Source organism: Ursus maritimus, unplaced genomic scaffold, assembly GCF_017311325.1.
Source record: "Ursus maritimus isolate PB19 unplaced genomic scaffold, ASM1731132v1 scaffold_22, whole genome shotgun sequence".
In the NCBI taxonomy this organism is placed as follows: domain Eukaryota; kingdom Metazoa; phylum Chordata; class Mammalia; order Carnivora; family Ursidae; genus Ursus; species Ursus maritimus.
Genome location: NW_024424675.1, coordinates 4,256,582 through 4,275,739, shown reverse-complemented (window position 1 = coordinate 4,275,739; position 19,158 = coordinate 4,256,582). Strand labels below are relative to the sequence as shown.

Here is a 19,158-nt window from a genome sequence, read left to right as displayed (position 1 = left end):
CTGCCTGGGAGGCAACACTGGAAGCTCACCTGAGCCAGAGCCAAAGGTGTCACTCTAGTGCACTTGGCCCACATCCTGGATGGGACACCTAAGTAACTACAGCTCAGGCTTAGAACACTCCCCTGCCACCCCTGCTGCCCACAACACTACCCCACCAGACACAACTAGCTGGGTGGTAATCTCCAGGTGCCTATGCAGTGCACTGCTCTCATTTACTGCTGAGGCTCCAGGCTGGTTTTCATTGATACCCCCCGGGAAGCATTTCCCAGACTTCACTGACCATGCCCTTCCCACATCAGAGGGAACACCAGGTCAACCTTGTCAAGTGTTCCTGAAGGGCAGAGTCACAGCAGAGTGATGCCCAGAGTCATGCGGAATCCATAAGGCAGGAAGCCCTTCCAGGACTCATGTCCCTTTGCTGCTGGGGCTGAGCCTCCTCCTAGCAGAGCCCCAAGCCTCCCTGAGGGCCCACTTCTCGGAATTGTTCCTTGTGGCAACACTCTCCCTGCTAGGCCCTCGGTTCTCTGAGATTTACGTACTACCTCCTTCAGTAAAAGTACCAACTGTAATAGGAATACAGACATCAGCGGGAGGCAGGCAGGGAGCTGTCCCAGGGTCCTGGAATTACATCCATGAGTTTCCCTCTACTGTTTCTAACAGTTAAAGGGAGGCTGATTTGGCTGATCTTGGCCCTCAGATTTCTTTGCAGTTCAAGCTGGAGTGAGTTCCTTGGCCTTCTTTAGTTGTCTTCTCTCTTATTTCTAAAATGGGGAGAGCCAGAGCATCTACAGCAGTGGGGGCTTCCACGGGACAGTCCCTGCACTGTGCTGGGATGCCCCTGACAGAGTCTGGGCTCCATGCTTTCTTTTTCTGGTGCCTTATGTTTTTCCTCATAATTATAGAAAAAGTAAAAAAATTAGAGTAGAAAAAGTAAAAGAAATTTTTGAAAATGTGGAGAACTACAATGAGAAAATGTAAACCCTCATATCCTCCTACTTTTGTTATCAATTTCCATCTCTCTTCTGTACTACATAGAACAGGACAGAAGGGTAAAAGGATAGCTATACAGATATATCTATGTATCTCCTTCATTCTCAGACACCATTGACTTATTAACAGCTTTTCCAGGAAAGGGGTAGAGGTGGGGAAGCCACACTACATTCAACATATTAGATTTAAGAAAACACTAAGATTTGAAAAATAGATCTTAGAGTTGAGAAAACAGGATATTAAAAAAATCAGACTCTGCACAGATATACAATTGCTATCTGACGTCTTTCCACTTTAATAGTTACATGTGAATATTTCACCGTGGTTTTTGCAACTGTGCAAAAGCCCAGACAAGGGGCCAGGGTGTCCTGGGTTTGACCCTGGCCAACTCATTACTTCCCAATCAGCTCATTTTCCACATCTGTGACGAGGAGGTGGCAGTAACCCTTCACCTCATAGGGTGTTCTAAGGATTAAAAGCAACAACAAAGGTCAGCGCCCTGCTCAGGCCAGAGGCAGCACTCCTAATTGATCCTCGTTCGATCAATTTTCTGTTCCTCTCCACAGGGATCAGCAGCAAGTGTTTCTCCAGCTCGCATGACACAACCGGCATGCCCAGGTGTGGAGGAGGAGAGGATAGCAGAATGGGGTGACAGAGACGGGAGGTCAGAAGGCATCACGCTTGGACAGGAAGGGGAGTGGGTGAGGAGGGCTGCAATGAAGCCAGGCTGCAAAAGCAGGCAGGGCTAGACCAGAGGGCTGAATGCCAAGCCATGGGCAGGGGATGCCCCCAGCTGGTTATCCTGTGGGCTGCCTGGTGATGACTGTCCCAGTGTCAGCTACAATGGCGGTTCCGTTACTAGTACAGCAGCACATGACAGGCAGTAAAGAAGGGCAGGCCTGAGCCTGGACGCTGGTATCAGATGAACAGTTCAGGGTTTGAATTTTGGCTCGGCCAGGCTCTATCTAGAGCCTGGAACGAGCTCCTTTGTTCTCCCACACCTCAGTTCCTCCACTATAAAATGGGACAACTGTCTCACAGCTGAGAACTTCCACAAACTCCCAGCACGGTGCCTGGCAGGGACTGGGCATTCACTGGTTCTGGGGGTATAATAACAGCAATGCCAATTATTACCACCATTTCTAAGCAGGAGCCAGAAAAGGACCTGGCAAGATTTGAGCTCCAGTTTAGGAAGTGGCCTAATAGTATGTATAAAGGTTTTGTTTTTCGTGTTACACAGATATGCTCTTGGTGACATCACTTATACCTGCATAGCTGTGGGCTCATGACATGATTTCTCTGGGCCTTACTTTCCTCTGGTGTGACATAGGGATTGTACTATCTACCTTGCTGAGCTGCTATTGTGAAGGTTATAGACTTATAGAGACTCTACCATGAATCCAGCCCAGCGTGACTGCCCAGTGAATGGCAGGTCTTCTTTTCATTAACAAAGCAAAGGAAGAAAGCCATCCTAAAAGTGCCAAGAACCAGTCAGACAGTGAGCACTCAGGACTGTTCATCTGGTCTCTCCCAGTCCTACTGAAGAGGCCAGGGCATGAAATCCCACTTTCTTGTCACTATTACCAGCAGACGACAGTCGTGTTTCTTGCCACGGGAAGTGCCCAGCTACCAGAGGAACCCTGTTCAGCTGCAGGGCTTGGCTCAGGAACGCTCAGGCTATGGATGGCCAGGTTGCAGCCACCAGTGGGGAAGCAGTTGTTGGTGGCCTCTCTTGGGAGCCTCACAGAACGTTCAACATGGCTCTCAGAAAAACAATTTTTGATTCAAAATCTCTCATGTACAGGAAAATAATGATGGGGCTAATTCAAACTAGAACTGGTTGACTATCTGGGATACAACTCACTGTCAAACACATATCTCGAATTGGTAATACCTTTAAAGTGACACCTATCACATTGATGGCCTCTTTCAGCTGAGGATGGCTTGTACACTGTGCCAGTTCTTCGCAGATCCAGACCCCGAGGGAGCAAATGGCAATGCATCTTTTGAAAAAGAAGGAAAAGGAGGGAAACTCTTAAAAAATTTAATATATTTTCTTGGTACTTTCAAGCGACAAAGTATTTTAAATCTTTTTTACAAAGTGGCCAAAATTATAGATATGTTAACACAGTGTCTTCCTGAGGAAAAAGATAAGGTACCCTCAATAGTTCAGTTTTCAGGACAAATAGAAAAATTGGTATTGGTTAGTAATTAAATATTTAATGAAATAAATGATCTATTTCCCATTAGTAGTCACAGAGCACTTATCAGTTATTTTTGCTGACACTTTAAATTACGTTGTATTGCTTCACGATAGTTTTGAGGAAGACTCAAAAACATGAATCTTAGAAAATGGCTGGAAATTGAGTTTATAATTGTTTTTCTTACAATAAAATATACAACACCTACTACAAACAAAAGACAACCCCCACATTTCATTGTAAAGAATATCAGAATACAACTTTCAGAATCAGCTGCACTGTTATTGCTTTTAAGCAATGTGCTAGACAAAGCCTTCAAGTTACACAGTCCTTTAAAAATTACCTTTTTCAATTATAAATCAATTTTAAGTGGTAATTCTCTTTGAAATTGATATAGTCTACTATCTTTTGCAATGATCAAAAAGTCATATTCCAGTTTTTTTCTGAATGCCCACATATAAGATTAAAATACTTCTCCCAGACCTGCTCACTTTCAGAACAAAAGAGGGTTTCAAGCCACTACTCAGAACCAGACGTTAGCTGTGGTATGTATATGTTCTTCTTAGTAAGAAGAGATTACATCCAGTGCCAATTAAACTGAACGTACAGCTCAGCTCTCCACAGTGCAAGTTCTTTGTATTCAGTATAATTCAGCAATTAAAATAAATATATTTTGTGGTTTTAAAATCACCATGTTTCATTGGATTCTCACCTCTTTAAATTAGGATAGATGAAATTCTTCAGAACACGTTTATTAAAAGCTCTTTGGAGACTATGTCACCTTCTACCAAAATGCACTCAGGATACGCATGTAGCCCAGTTTACAAGGCGAGCCTGGTCTTCCTCAGTTCTCCAACACCAGCATTATACAGGAGTTCCACACAGTTCAAACCCTCAGCTTTCCTTACTGTGTAGAACTGTCTTCTCTTGCCTGATTCTCAGTCCAGAAACTGCATTTGTATTCTTCGCTTGCACTCTCTGTCATGTATTCTATATGCTTTCCAATAGCCTCTTTATCTTCCCCCAGCTTAACTCAGACTCTGACTGTTCAACCTACTAAAATCTATCAAACTTGGAATTATATCCCAAATCATATTTTTACCACTTTAAGAGCCTCTCTTCTTTGCAGGCTTGTGTGTGTGTGTGTGTGTGTGTGTGTATCAATACACACGTTTTACAACCCATTAACCTATCTGTTAAATGTAATTCATTAGCAAAGATCTCTCATTTCTTAGGAACACCTGCATTACTCTGTAACTATTAGCCTTGTACAACAGAGAACATTTGTGACCCACAAAACGGTTTCATAATGTGAACTACTCTCACCTGCCTTGAGTTTTAAAGTCACACTAGCTTATAGCAGCTCTTCAATGCTATTTTTCTCTCTTTGAAATTTATCACTTAGCATTCCCATTTAGCATCTTCCTATTCTAGTACTCTTAGGTATTCCTTTTGGCTTTGAGTTTCTGTCAGTTAAGCTCTCTGTATCCCAAATATGTCCTTTGTGATCCCAAATGAGTTCTATCTCTCAAGACTTTATTTTAGCTAATGGCGGTACCACCTTCACTCTCCTTTGTATGCCAACACACTCTCTGGAGACTGTTTGCTACTCTGCCATCTTACACCACTCCAGTTTATGTAACAGAAAACTTACTATTTTTCCTTAGCTTTTCTACATTATTATCACTCGTAATTATAACTATCTTCTCTTGTAATTATCCTCCATTTGTTTAAAATCTTGGTCATATTTCTGCTGATCTGCACTTGCATGACCTCAATCTCATTGTCTAACTCCATGTTTCATACACAGCTATAAAGACTGAGCATATCATACACATTTCTATTCCATTTTTCACTCCACAGAAATTTGGGTTTCTATAGTAAAGAAAAAGTGGGGGAGGAGGGGAAGGTATAGCCAAGACATGTTAAAGGTTTGAATGTGGTAGGTAAGTGAAAAGGAGAAATCAAGGATTTTCCCCAAGTTTCTGGATTGAAAATCTGGGTATATGATAGTGCCCTTTACTAAGATGGAGTCTGAGGGATGGTCAGGAGACTCGAGGGTTCAGCTGTGATTGTGTTAACTTTGCATGTGTTAAGACATCCAAGCTGAGGATGTAGGCATCAAGTAGGCAGCTTAACACATAAGCCTGAATATACAAGGGGTTCACAGAAGAGGCCAGGCAAATAAATTCGGTATCATCAGTGGTATTTAAAGTCTGGTTAGAATGGATAAGTGCACCTAGGAGAGTCAGAGGGAGAAGAGGACCAGCCCTAAACCTCTAACACTCAGAGGTTAGGTGGAGAAGGGAGACAGAACAGGAGCAGCTGCAGGGACATAAGAATAAAATCAGAAGATTATATTCTAAGGAACTAGCATTGTTTAGGAAAAGGGTAAAGACAGACTAATTTCAGAATTAGTAAGACAAGTATGCACATTAAAATTTCTAAGGCAACTTTTTTTTTTTTTTTAAGATTTTATTTATTTATTTGATGGAGAGAGAGACAGCCAGTGAGAGAAGGAACACAGGCAAGGGGAGTGGGAGAGGAAGAAGCAGGCTCCCAGAGGAAGAGCCTGATGTGGGGCTCGATCCCAGGACCTTGGGATCACGCCCTAGACCGAAGGCAGACGCTTAACAACTGAGCCACCCAGGCGCCCCTCTAAGGCAACTTCTAAGAAAACTGAAAGAGTCTATGACTTCTACAAAAATAGAAGTAATAAATGGAATGTGGAAAAAATCATCTGAAAGAAAGAAAGGAAGGAAGGAAAAAAAGAAGAGGGGAAAAATGAAGGCAAGAATAGGGACAAAATGAGAGAATATTGATAAGGACCAATAACAAAATATAAAGGCAGATGAAAGAAATGTATCCAAACATGCCAGTAACTGCAGTAAATGTAAATGAATTAAAGATTCAGTTAAAAGATCAAGAGCAAACAAGATAAATGTATAAAATAAAGAATGTACAATTTTTGCAAAGACATTTAAAGAGAAGAATACAGAAAGGTTAAATGGAAAAGGATGGAAAATATTATTTAAAAATACCTGAATCAGTATGAGACAACTGGTTTTTAAGAGAAAAAAAAAATCATCCTTAGAGGTAAATAGGGTCACTAAATAAATTAAAAGAGATATGATTCTCTATAGGGATTTGATAATTCTTTAGTTCTATACAGCTAATAATATAGCTTCAAAATATATAAACAAAGACTGACAGATATACAAAGAAAAATAGATAAATGCACCATAATAGTGGGAGATTTTAACCTATCTTTCTCAGTAAATTATTAAGATGGTGAAAAAATTTAGAAAGGATATAAAATATCTGAAACACATGATTAAAAAAATTAATCAAATGGACACATCTAGAGTGGTACACCCAACTACTGAAGAAATGGTATATACATGCCTTTCAAGCCTACACAGGACATTTGCAAAAACTGCCTTTCTACTGGGTCATAGAGCAAATTTCAACAGTTTCAAAGACTGTCACTTGGCAGACAACATATTGGATCTGTGATGCCTTTAAGACATCAGTAGCAAAAAGATAAATAAAAATAACCATATGTTTAGAAATTAAATACATTTCTAAATAAGTCATGACTCAATGAAGGAATCATAATGAAATGGGAAAAATCTATTAATAGAAAAATACTGCATATCAAAATGTACAGAACTCACATAATGTAGCACCTAGAAATTAACATACAAACTTAAATGTGGACATTTGTAAAGGAGAATGGCTGAACTAGTATGTTGAGTTAGTATACTGTTATATTAACATATCAGAATTAATATGCTGATAAAAAGAAAGGAATGACAGAATATGAAGAAAGAAAAAAGGGCAGAAAATAGAAAATAAAAACAAATTAGAATGAAGAGGCTGAAGACAAAAGTATGTTCTTTGAAAAGACTAACAAACTTGACAAATCTTTGGCAACACTAGTGACAAAAATCAGAGAATACATAATAGGATCAGGGATTAAGAAATGCATATAGCTCCAGGAGTGAAAGAGACACAAGATAGCAAAAGGATAATGGAGCCATCATGTATGCCAGCATATTTCAAAACTTAGATGGAATGGACAAATTTCTACACAAGTTTAGTTTATATAAGCTGTTGAAAGAAAGAAAGAAAGAAAGAAAGAAAGAAAGAAAGAAAGAAAGAAAGAAAGAAAGAAAGAAAGAAGGAAGGAAGGAAGGAAGGAAGGAAGGAAGGAAGGAAGGAAGGAAGGAAGGAAAGAAAGAAAGAAAGAAAGAAAGAAAGAAAGAAAGAAAGAAGGAAGGAAGGAAGGAAGGAAAGAAAGAAAGAAAGAAAGAAAGAAAGAAAGAAAGAAAGAAAGGGAAAGAAAGAAAAGAAAGAAAAGAAAAAGGAAAGAAAGAAAGAAAAGAAAGAAAAGAAAACCTTAATATTCTTAAAATCATGGAAGAAAACAAGTCAATGGTTAACCTTCTCATAAATAAATGACCAGACCTAGATAGTTTTACCATCGAGATCTAAATACACAGGAGCATGAACTCTAATTTTATAAAAATTCTTCCTGACTATAGAGAATGAAACAATACTTCAATCATTCTGTGAGAGTATCTAACCCTGGAATCAAACCTGATAAAGGACAGGGTGGGGAAAGAAAATTACAGGCCATGAATATAAAGGCAACTTTCCTGAACAAAATGTTAGTCAAATCAGATCTGGTACTGTATAAATCAAGTTGAGTTTATCCCCAAACTCGAGGTTACTCTAATATGAACAAACTGATAATGAATTTATAACTTCTGGTAATGGAAACTAGAAAAGGTAGACTAAGCCTTCCACTGAAGACCACTGAAGAAGCTAGTCAAAATACAGCACCCCCCAAAACAAACAAACAAACAAAGAACCCACAACCCAGAAACCCTTAAAGACCATCAAAGAGCTAAAAAGGCAGTGATGGTTGGTAGGCTGCTAGAGAGAGAGAGCAGGGCAGGAGCTGATTCCTTGGAGGCAGCAGGAGGTTGAGCTGGGCTTCTGGTGACCTTATGAGGTTGGAGGCAGAGGATGAGGAACTGGTATTCCCCTCCACCACTGCTCCCAGCTTTGGGCTTCAGGTTGGAAGGACAGGTTGCAAATTTCATTATGCAGGTGGTCCAGAAAACCTCTATATTGCTAAAAGACTGCTAGCAACCTCAGATGCCTGGCAGAAGCAAACAAAATTTTTCCAGACATTGCTAAATGTCTCCTGGGATACAAAATCACCTCTGGTTGAGAATTACTAGCCTATACATACACCATTTTTATAAGTTTTTGGTTTATCCTTCCATTTTCTTCTCCATTAAAAAATAACGGGGAACACAGGAATATATTTGTAATCTTGTTTTTTCTTCTACAAAATGCAGCACGCTATAATCTTGGGTACCTTAGGGTTTTCACTTAATAGTGGTACACTTTAAAAAAATTAAGTAAAGCATTTCCTCAACATAATTCTTACTATACTTTTTAGTGTATGTACGAGTAATGTGGAAGAGTGTTGTTTTTTTTTTTAACATTAACTGTTTACACATAAATTTGTATCTTAAAATCCTAAAATAGTTTACCTTTTAGTCAACATTTACCTTGCACATTCATTTGGTTCCTCTGTGGCATTCTTCAGTAAAATATTTATGAGGTAATGCTAAAAACACAAAATTAAGTAAAATAAAAACTTTGTTTAGTAGTTGGTTTCCCACATGTTCTGACTGTGTTCCAGGCAGTCAGGAGCTACTGAAGGACCAGGGAGCTCTGGAGAGGCTCCCAACAGGGTGAACCTGGGGGGAAGGAAACACAGGGCTTGGGGGAGCAGCCTGGTGGTGGTCTCAGCCAGGGCCTCTCTGGGCAAGTAGGCCAGCCTAGAGAAGAGGGTTTCTGGGTATACAATAAAAAACTAGCAAAGCCACTGAGACTTCAGATAGGAAAAGCTCGGTTTTCTTTTACTTCAAATTAGATTATATATTGTACACTAAATTATATATTATAATTATGTACCATAATTAGACAGATAGATTGATTCTGAGATTTGAAAAGCATTTTTGTTTGCCCCAAAGTCAGTTAAGGGAAGAACAAATGCTTACTTTTATTCTCTAAGGAATTAATAACTTGACATTTCAAATTATTAGTAGTATTTAATCAGGCTAACAATGGGACTGAATATTTGGCTAACTTCAATTATTTCTTATAAACTCATTTGATGCACTAATGCGGCACAATTAAACCTAAAATTATTACAAAGGATGATTCATTACATAATTACAATCCATAGGCATGATAAACAGATCTAATAAAAAACACCCAAGGAACCTATCAGTTATAACTGCCATATGCTCTGAATCTAATACATTTAATCCCCCTAAAACAGTCATCTGGAAACAACAACAACAACTACTGAAAGATTTAAACAATAGAGCAGAACTTTCAGGGGTAAGTAGATTAATGTACGATAATGGAAGAGATAACCACATAGCTAGAATTATAAAATGCTAAACTTGAGATTCATTCAAATGCATGAGGTACCTTGACATCTTCAGAACCTGTGATGACTTCCTTGACTTCCGGCACAGACTGCAGTAAAGGGATCTCCCGGTAGGTATTTGGAAAGCAGACAAGAGAACCGAGAATGGTGAGAGCTTCTGAATGAGGTGTCTGCACATAAAAAAGTGAAAACACCCATTTTTCTTTTTCTAAGCCAGAAACTTTACATAAGCAACATACTTCACTTTTTTATGATTTTGAGAGGGAATCTTTACAATTATTTTATCCTAGATAAGAAGTACCAAACTATGCCAGGTTATTTTCCTCCAAGTGAATATTTAAGCAGGAGAGGTTTGCCTAAATGAAAAAGCAAATTTCCAAGGAATGGAAATTATCACTATACTTGTATAAAAAGCATTGTGAAAACTGGTCTGCAGATACATTCAGAGTCAGAAGAGCAAATGACTCAATCATGACTTTTTCCTTTTATTTTTATTTTTTTAGTCTTAATGTTCTTGACAAAGCAGGGTAAAGGAAGTGATATCAACTTAATATTATTTTTGCTGTGAAGACAGTTAAAAATTCATAAGGAAGAGGGGTTGAGGCTGAATTTCAGAAGGTAGAGAAAGAAAGCGGACACCATCTACCAAATTTCCTGTCTCATCAAGAATACTTTGCAAAATAACATATAGTGTCTGATATCTAGTGAGATACAAAATCACTTATTTGTCCATTATTGGAATTAGGTATATATTAAAGGAGACACTTCACTAGATTTCAATCTAGCCAACACTTACTAGCAGCTATGATTAGCCAAGAATGGGGCAGGCACCAGGATTACAAAGGTCTGCCATTTGCCCACCTACCCACCTGTCCATCTACCCTTCTGTCTCTCTACTATTATCTAATAATTATAACAATAGCAGCTAACACTTATGGTGCTAGACTGTTCTAAATGCTGTACAAGCATTTCCTCAGGGAATACCCTCAACAATCCAATGAAGTAGATACTATTATCATTTCCACACTACAAGTGAGAAAACTGAGGCTCAGAGAAATTAAGTGGCATCAAGTGACAGACCCTGATTTACACTGAGACCATCTAACTCCAGGGCCTATTTTGTTAAGCACTTGGGGGTATGAAATGAAAGCGAATCTCCCTCCCCTATACAGATGGCAGTGTGGTGTGTGGGGTGCGGGAGAAGAGGCAAATAGCTGTGATATACAATTCAGTGATATGGCTATGAGAACCAGATAGCTGGGATATCATGGGAGCCCAGAACATTCATGTTTTACCTCACTTGGTTCCCATCAGCACACAGGTCCAAAAGACAACATAAAACACACAGATACTCTCTGGGGCCCAAAATGTGGCAATGATTTATTCTGCTCAGGATGGTTAGGGACACTAAAACAAACTGCTGTTAGAAGTCACATAGTGCTGGAGGAGCCAGCCAGGCCTGCAGAGTGGGGGAGCGAGGTGAGAAGCGAGAGGCCAGTGCAGGCAGTGGGAATGGAAGAGGCAGAAGACCTGGGGCACCCATGAACCTGTAAAAGGCCCAGGTGCACAGAGCCCAGAAGCCATGTGGGTGTGCTGCAGGGACAGGGGGAGCTCCAGGGGGCAGAGTCTGAGAAAAGCACTCGGGCTCCCAAGTAGCGACGCCCAAGCCACGTGGCACAGTGCCCGTCTCATTCCACCCGAGGAATGGTGCCATCAGAACAGAGCAGGAGTGTGGGATGATGGATGTTCTCAGGGAGAGCAGAGAGTCGGGTGCTCACTGAAGCATACTGCAGGTGAGAGTGACGGCAGCTCTGAGTGTAGCCATGGCATCAGGCATGAAGTCGCTATTATCTTTAATGGTTTATTTCATTTTTTTAAATACAAAGATTTGAAACCACTGGGGCAAAATGAAAATGTTAAGACTTTCCAAAATTGGTCAGTGAGTACAGTTTCTTGTTATGTGACCTCTACCACACAAAGCCCTTGGTCACCACCCAGGCCTTTCCTCACCTGACCCCTGACCAGTGTTGGATGCAGGGGCTAGCTCCCCTGGGCCTGGGAACACTTGCACCATTTGGCCCTGGGACATCTTCTTGGCTCCTACCTAAGGCGATCTGACAGTCTCTGTGCTGTAATGCCTCATTTCCTCAGGATCCAAACTCTGTGATGCTGAGTGTGGTCCTGTGCCTCTTCTCTCTCAGATCTATACTCACTCCCAAAGGATATCCAACCCATGATTTCAAGGCCTCCTACATGTTGGACTCCCCAACATTTCTCTCTAGACCAGACTTCCCTCCTGAAGTCCAGGTTTGTATGTCATGCCCCCTCAGGGGTCGAGAGGCATCTCACACTGACAAGCTCCACCTGACCAGAGTCTAGTCCTTCTGTGTAACACTACCCCACCTCCATCAGTCTGTCCCCTCATCTGCTGCCTTTCTTTTCCTTGATTTTTATTTTAAGATCTTTAAAAAAAAAAGGAGAGTGTTACATCTAACTATCCAACACCTAGATTCAAGATTTTACCACTCTTACCTCATCTTTACGTTTCATTTTTTTCATTTCAATTTAAAAATTTACTAAGAAGTTTCCACTTTCAATATCTTAAAGCGAATTTAAGACATTATGTCATTCTACCTTTGTGGTCCCCAGCATCCCTGCTTTGGGTTTTTTCTTTGTATACATCACTTTCCGACGTGTTATATAGTCATTTTGTGTTTGTAATGCCAACGAAGATGGGGGTTAGATGGTTTTCACCACTTTTCTACCCCAGTGGGTGCTCAATTAGTATCTCAAGATAACGGGTGGCTGCTGCTGTGCCCATTTATCCTATGACCACTGAGGGCCTTTCAGGTCTCTGCTTCAGCATCACTTCTCCCATGAAGACCTTTCTAACGTATGTCTTCCCCTTCCCCTCTCACCAAGCAGAATGAACTACTCCTCTGTTGCTGTCCCTCTGGGGTCTGGATATGATTCTACTGTGGATGCTAGAAACTTATACATAGATATTAACACCTAGTTTACCCAGGTGATTCCCTGAGGGTAGGGGCCCTCTCATATTCATCCAGGCCAGGTCCCAGCACGTAGTGGATCCACAGTAAATGTTTCTCAAACAGCCCTGCTTCGTCAGTCCTCTCTAATCACTGCCCTTTATCCACCAGACAATCTTGGTTTAGACTTCGCTGACATTGATTCCTTTCCCTGAGTGGCCTTAACTATTTTGTCATGTGTGAGCCTGGCTTGAACTGTGGACTTTAATTTTTTAAATTATCTTAAGATTTTATTTATTTATGAGAGAGAGTGAGAGTGCAGGAGGAAGAGCAGAGGAACAAGCGGACTCCAGGCTGAGTGCAGAACCCGATGCAGGGCTTGATCCCACGACCCTGAGATCATGACCTGAGCCAAAACCAAGAGTCAGACACTTAACCAACAGAGCTACCCAGGCGCCCCTGAACTGTGGACTTTTAGATTGTATGCTAGACTATGTAACAATGAGATATAAAACATGAGCTCTTAAATAGAGTAAGGAGTTGTTACACAGCTTTATTCAATGAATGTGGTAAATCTAAATAATTTTTTGGCCTAAGCACCGAGACTAAGGTGAGACCCAATGTCCACACAGGAGAATGAGGCCTGTGTGTCTAAGCATATTGTCTAGGGTAGAGAACCAGTACAGTACAAGGCAACACTGGGATGGAACCCAAGTCTGACCCTACAGAGCTCCAGGGTCTAGCATGAGAAGGGGATTCTATGTACCACAGTAACTTATGTGCTCACTACACTTTATCTGTTCCACTGGTGATGGACATTTAGACTAGTTCTCGTTTTCAGCTACTACAAAGGACGTTTACTGAGCACAAGCTCCTGCCTATCTCTTGATGACCTATGCATGTGCATGTCTTTCCCCTGTTGCCTCAGTGGGGCAGATCTGCATAACAGGGGTACTTCGAACTTGTAACTGACTTGTGTTAACCAAAAATTTTGACTGAGTAGGTGTGCCCCATCCAAACACCTCTCACCGTTCCCCTACAACTGTAAATCTCAAGTTTAAACTAAGAGAGAAATTAAAAGTAATTCAGAGTTACTGCTCCTTCATAAAACTCTTCCACATGACCATATTTTCTTTCTTTTTAAGAAAGAAAAATTTTGGGAAGCTACTTTAACAGCTTATCTAGCCAAGAGATAAATTTTCACAGAGAATGACTGCCATGCATGATATTATCTCTAGAAAGGGTGCCGGCCTTTATACAGTAAACTCTAATAGCAAGTAAGGAAATTGTCAATAAAGAAGTATGATTTTCCTTCCTGTACCCTGTGAGTTTCTTCAATGTTGATCTAAATGCTTACAAATAAATTTGAAGGTTCTTTGAGAATGATTATCCTAAAATATTTTTCAGAAACAAAGAAACATAAAAATTTGTCATATTGCTTACAAAAAAGTTGAACTCAACATTTTTCTTCTTCCTTTTTTTTCTTCTACCTTTCTTTTCTTCTTTCATCCTTCCCTTTTCCTCCTGTATCTTTTCCCTTCCCTTTTTTACTTTATCCTTACAAGAAGAAGTTAGCACATGAAAATACCAGTGTGAAATACCAGCTATACAAAGTATTAAAAAAACAACTTAATTTAAAATCCAGGGATGGAGTTTGAATTTACCCTGCACAGGAGAAATAAGTAGAGTGAAAAAGTAACAATATGCCAAATAAAATTTACATAGCTAGATACTCATATTGATTTCAATATAAGTCCCTGGCAAACAATAAAACTAATTTCATTCATACCATGTGCAGAGGAAAACAATGAGTCTGAACAGGTAACAGCTGTATAGAGCACAAAAGTGAGAGGCCCTTTAAATTTAAATGTAGAAGAGTGTTCTCTCAAAAGGCATTAACACATTGCCCTAATAGTGGAGGTAAATGTGGCAATTGCAAATAATTTCTTTTTGCAGCCCTGAATGTTCACTTAGTCTACCTGATTCTGATTTTTTAGTACAAGAATTTTGTCAGAGTTTTACTGCACATTAATAATATATATTCATTACCTGCTTAAAATTTAAGTGTTCTAACATTTCTTTTTTTTTTTTTTTTTTTTACGATTTTATTTATTTATTTGACCGAGAGAGAGAGACAGCCAGAAAGAGAGGGAACACAAGCAGGGGGAGTGGGAGAGGAAGAAGCAGGCTCCCAGTGGAGGAGCCCGATGTGGGGCTCGATCCCATAACGCCAGGATCACGCCCTGAGCCGAAGGCAGACGCTTAACAACTGAGCCACCCCGGCGCCCTGTGTTCTAACATTTCTAACAATAAAAAATATTTCCTATTAGACTGATAATAAGCAAGATAAGCATTTAAAAAATTATTAATAATGTACACTTAAAATTCTCTCTTTACTACAGACATCTCCTCTTGTGCCACCATTTACTGGAAAATGCTAATAGACTCTAAGAGACAAGTCCTGCTTCTGACTGTGTAAATGTGCTGAAATATTAGTGAGGATATGATTTTTCACACTCTGGCCTTTTGATGAAACGCCTTCCCAATACCAGTGTGTCATCTTATCCTACAATTTCACACATCAGCTGCCAGGGCATCTACCCGAGAGCCCAGTTTCACATTGCACTAATGAGTCAACACCTGTTAAGAGTGGAGAAATCTGAACCTTGTTAGCGATTGTGAAGCCTCCTGGGAGTTTGGATGCTGAGCATTGTCATACTCACCGCCGGCGTGTCTGTACTGAGGACCCTGGCAGCAGCTGTGATGAAGTCCCCCACCAGCATTGAGAAGCCAGGCAAACCCAGAGAGAAGAAGCGGGGTGGACAGTGCCTTATAATAGTGTTTAAGATATCCTAAAAGGAAAGATAAGAAAACGCAACTGTAATTTTCAACAACGAAATTCCAAAGTAGTCAGCTCATTTGTCCATACGGCCACTGTCTGGTAATCTGAGAGAACACAGGTTACAGAAATTTTTCAGTAAAAGGGATACTGGGAGATGAACTGGTCCAGGGCCTATTGTACCCGTTTTACAGGTAAGACAATGAACACTAAGTTGTAAAATGACATGCCCAAAATCTAAGTCATGGCACTGGGACTAGACACTCCTTCTGCCTTCCACCTAAAGGTGACCTCTTTGGATAAGCTATAGGAGTGTCAAGGTAGATATACAAATAAAACCTGCAAACATCTATCACTTCCAGTATTCTTCATTTTTCAAAAGTTAAAGCACACTATTACATTAAAAAGTCTTCAAGTAGGCAAAGGAAATTTTCACTCTTTGGATAACTCTCTGTGTTGAACAATGGGAATGAATGGAGTGCAGTCAGAGTCTGAGCTCAGGGAGTTGGTGTGCTCTGGGTACAAGTGTGATTGTGAGGTCAAAGTGCAAATACAGCAGTTGCCTTTTACACGGTGTGCAGCACAAAGAGCACCGACTGCCCAGACACCTGGTGTTGCTCTGTCTGGAATGGCCCATCCTTGATGGGTGGCAGGCCGGCCCCTGGCCGCCAGCTCGGCTGTGAGGCAGCCACCCCGTTCCAGCCTGCGGCAAAGCAGGGCTCCACTTCTAGACAGCATTCGTGCCACCCACGGCCAGGACACATCTCTGTAGCCATCTGTGCGTGTGTATGTGTGCATGGGGGATTAGTCAGAACACCACAAACTTCTTTTATGCAGTTCCAGGCCATGCGCACTAATCAAACATACTAAAGTACTAGATTTAAGTGTCTTATAGTTATTCAATGTATGGTTAGTCTCAAAATACAAGCAAGAAGCAAAATACAAAATAAAAAAAAAATCTGGTTTCTTTTCTCAGATTTCAGTGTGCCTATTTAAGAAACCTTTTAAAATAATCCTGATTTAATTTGATCAAGTTAGAGCAAAGTAGTAGCAACATGCTAAATTCTAACATAAGTCCTTCATGACAAAAATAACCTCATTTCACAACTTGTAATCTTGAAAGAGAATTTTTCTGTGTTTACAATACATTTTTCCCCAAGTAAAGACTTATTTTTTCCCTTACATAGTAGATTCATTTAGTTTCTACAAATTGGCTGTTTATATCCTTAAAATGACTGTACAATGCTTACTCTTTTGGAGCTCAGATATGGTCAATAGTTTAGCATGGACTAATTTAAAGTTTTAGCATTTCAGCAGAATTTGTCCTATACCAAAAATAAAGAGATAGATAATAGACAGAAAAAGGAAGGAAGGAAAGAAGGTAGGAAATAAGGAAAGAAAAACCTGAACCACACTTCTCCCAAGTTAATGTTTAACTCTGCTTTAATCACGTCCTTTGATACACTTTAGGGTCCATATCAGCCAAGGTAAACATTCTAAGGGGCTCAGCAGATGGATGCTGCAGTTTAGAAAGTGTGTAGTAAACTCATGCTCCAAGAGTGGAACAAAAGATCCACCTTTTTCATAATTAAGCCTCTGATTAATGCCCTGGGCTCCTCACCACACACCTGTAATTACTCACAGAGGTACGCATTGTGCTGGGCCTTGCCTCGGAATATCAGGCATCAAGCTACCCAGCAGCAGATGGGAGCACATTTCTGTTGACATATGCTGCAGTGAAAGGATTCGTGCAAACCTGGCCAGCAAGGTAGCAGAATGCCATGCATCTGAAGATTAATAATGCAAACAACCATGATGTTAACTTTGTTATGTGTGTGCTAATTCCATCTGTTGAGATGAGGAACTAAGCTCTGAACCCTGTCGACTTTTAAAAATCTTTGGCATATTACTTAAATAAGCCATTTTCACCACTGGAATTTAGTTTTAACTTTTAAAAAATGCTTTTCTGGGACAAGTTTGTGGGAATTATGAACTGAATCCTTTAACAAGCTAGGGCCAGAATCTGTACATGAAGTCCATTTTGCTTCATAAGATTTATATGTGTAAAGGTAATGCCCTGTAAAGGGGGCATTCACAAAAAATTACTAAGTTGCCATTGATGCTAAAGACAGCAGAAATGCATGGAGCCGAGATAAAGTCACACTGCTCCCCACGCTCTGGATCCGGGCCAGTCACTTCAACGGAACCTGTTTCTACGGGCAAGAAGATTGGAAAGAGAGGGCAAAATAACAGATGGCTAGCCTACCCTACCCTGCCACCCACGTAACACAGAGCCCCGAGGAGAAGCGGGGCCTGGGTAGCTGTCGCCAGTTAAAGGCAGCACTGGGGTAGGGGTACTGTAGGAGTCAAGGAGAGAACTATATGGCCAGTCAGCCAAATTATGGCCATATGCCTGCTTATTTTGCTTATCCATGCTGAAATGGAACAACCCAAAGATTCTATCTTTGTGGTAACATATTAAAATTAGGAATAACTGTGTGGTGCTCAAAAGAGAGCCACTGCATATTTCCAACAGAGGTACATCCACCAAGGGTTCCACTCATTTCTAGTAGAATCTTTCTTTCACCTTCTCCTCCGTACAGTAAGATCTCAGTTACCGCTGGAATCTCTGGAAAATAAAACTCTGGAGACTCTGAAACTTTCCACACAGCCTCCAAGGCTTCATATATAGATAGGACAGGAGAGTGCTTCCCAAATGTTATTATCATGTACATCCTCATGCCTTTTGCCATATCCAAGTCCAAAGCGAGCATTATTTGTCTGTTTTTGAAAGGAAATCACTTTTTTTAAACTTAAATAAGATTATTCTGGAAAACTAGTATCCTATGTCACAAATAGAAAATAACCCTTATGTCAATACAGTAATGGTAAACCAAGGCTACTGAATTTTTGTTAAATAGCACTGTCTGACAGAGGCTCCCCTTATTATGAAGGGCGGCTTGATCCTCGGGGTGTTGTGAGAGTTCTGTACCCACTCCAGCTGGCCTACCTGAGAGAGTCTCAGGGACTGGGGGAGGTGAGGAAAGGGGCCACTGTTCTTACGGGGTGACTAGATGCTGTTTAGTGAAACCTCCATTGTGACCCCTGGCTGGAAATGCCCCTGAACCCTGGCATGATGAAAACAGCTCTGGGCCTGGGGCCTTGAGGCTTACTTTCCACGCCTTGTGTATGTGACTGTGGGCAGATCTTGTCATGCCTAGGGCTTCATGTTTCTCTTCCATTAAAGATGGATACAGAACTGTATCTAATGGTATAGATGTGAACACATGCCTTTCTAAACTGAAAAAGGGCCATACAAAAATAGAGTAACAAATTTTTTTTTCCCAAAAAGGGAAGGACTCTGAAGGAGTTTACTTTCTAGAACTTACTTCGTAGGTTTACTTTGTAGAATTCAGTGGACTATTTTTTGCTGATACTCAGAAAGAGCAAAAGATTTCAAAGGTGGCACAAATAAGCCTCTCAGATTACATTATCCTAGATATTAAAAAAACTCTAGAAATTAATGGTCTCAAATAACAATCTTAGCAAAGCATTCTAGCAATTAGCTATCATGTATATAATTTCTAAGGCAAATACTAAAAACAGGAAAATGATATGTTTCGATTTTCTAGCTTTCATTCTTCTAAGGAGTTCTAGAGT

At 40.4% G+C, this 19,158-nt stretch overlaps 1 protein-coding gene across 1 annotated transcript in view; it reads right to left on the bottom strand.

Annotated features, from left to right (window-relative positions):
• The window catches only part of RALGAPA2 (Ral GTPase activating protein catalytic subunit alpha 2), a 209,556-nt gene that overhangs the window by 130,061 nt on the left and 60,337 nt on the right, over positions 1 to 19,158 (bottom strand). Inside the window, 4 exon segments of the mRNA XM_040637933.1 lie at positions 2,885 to 2,993; positions 8,780 to 8,838; positions 9,714 to 9,842; positions 15,383 to 15,511. Of these exon segments, the coding sequence (XP_040493867.1) occupies positions 2,885 to 2,993; positions 8,780 to 8,838; positions 9,714 to 9,842; positions 15,383 to 15,511 (426 nt within the window).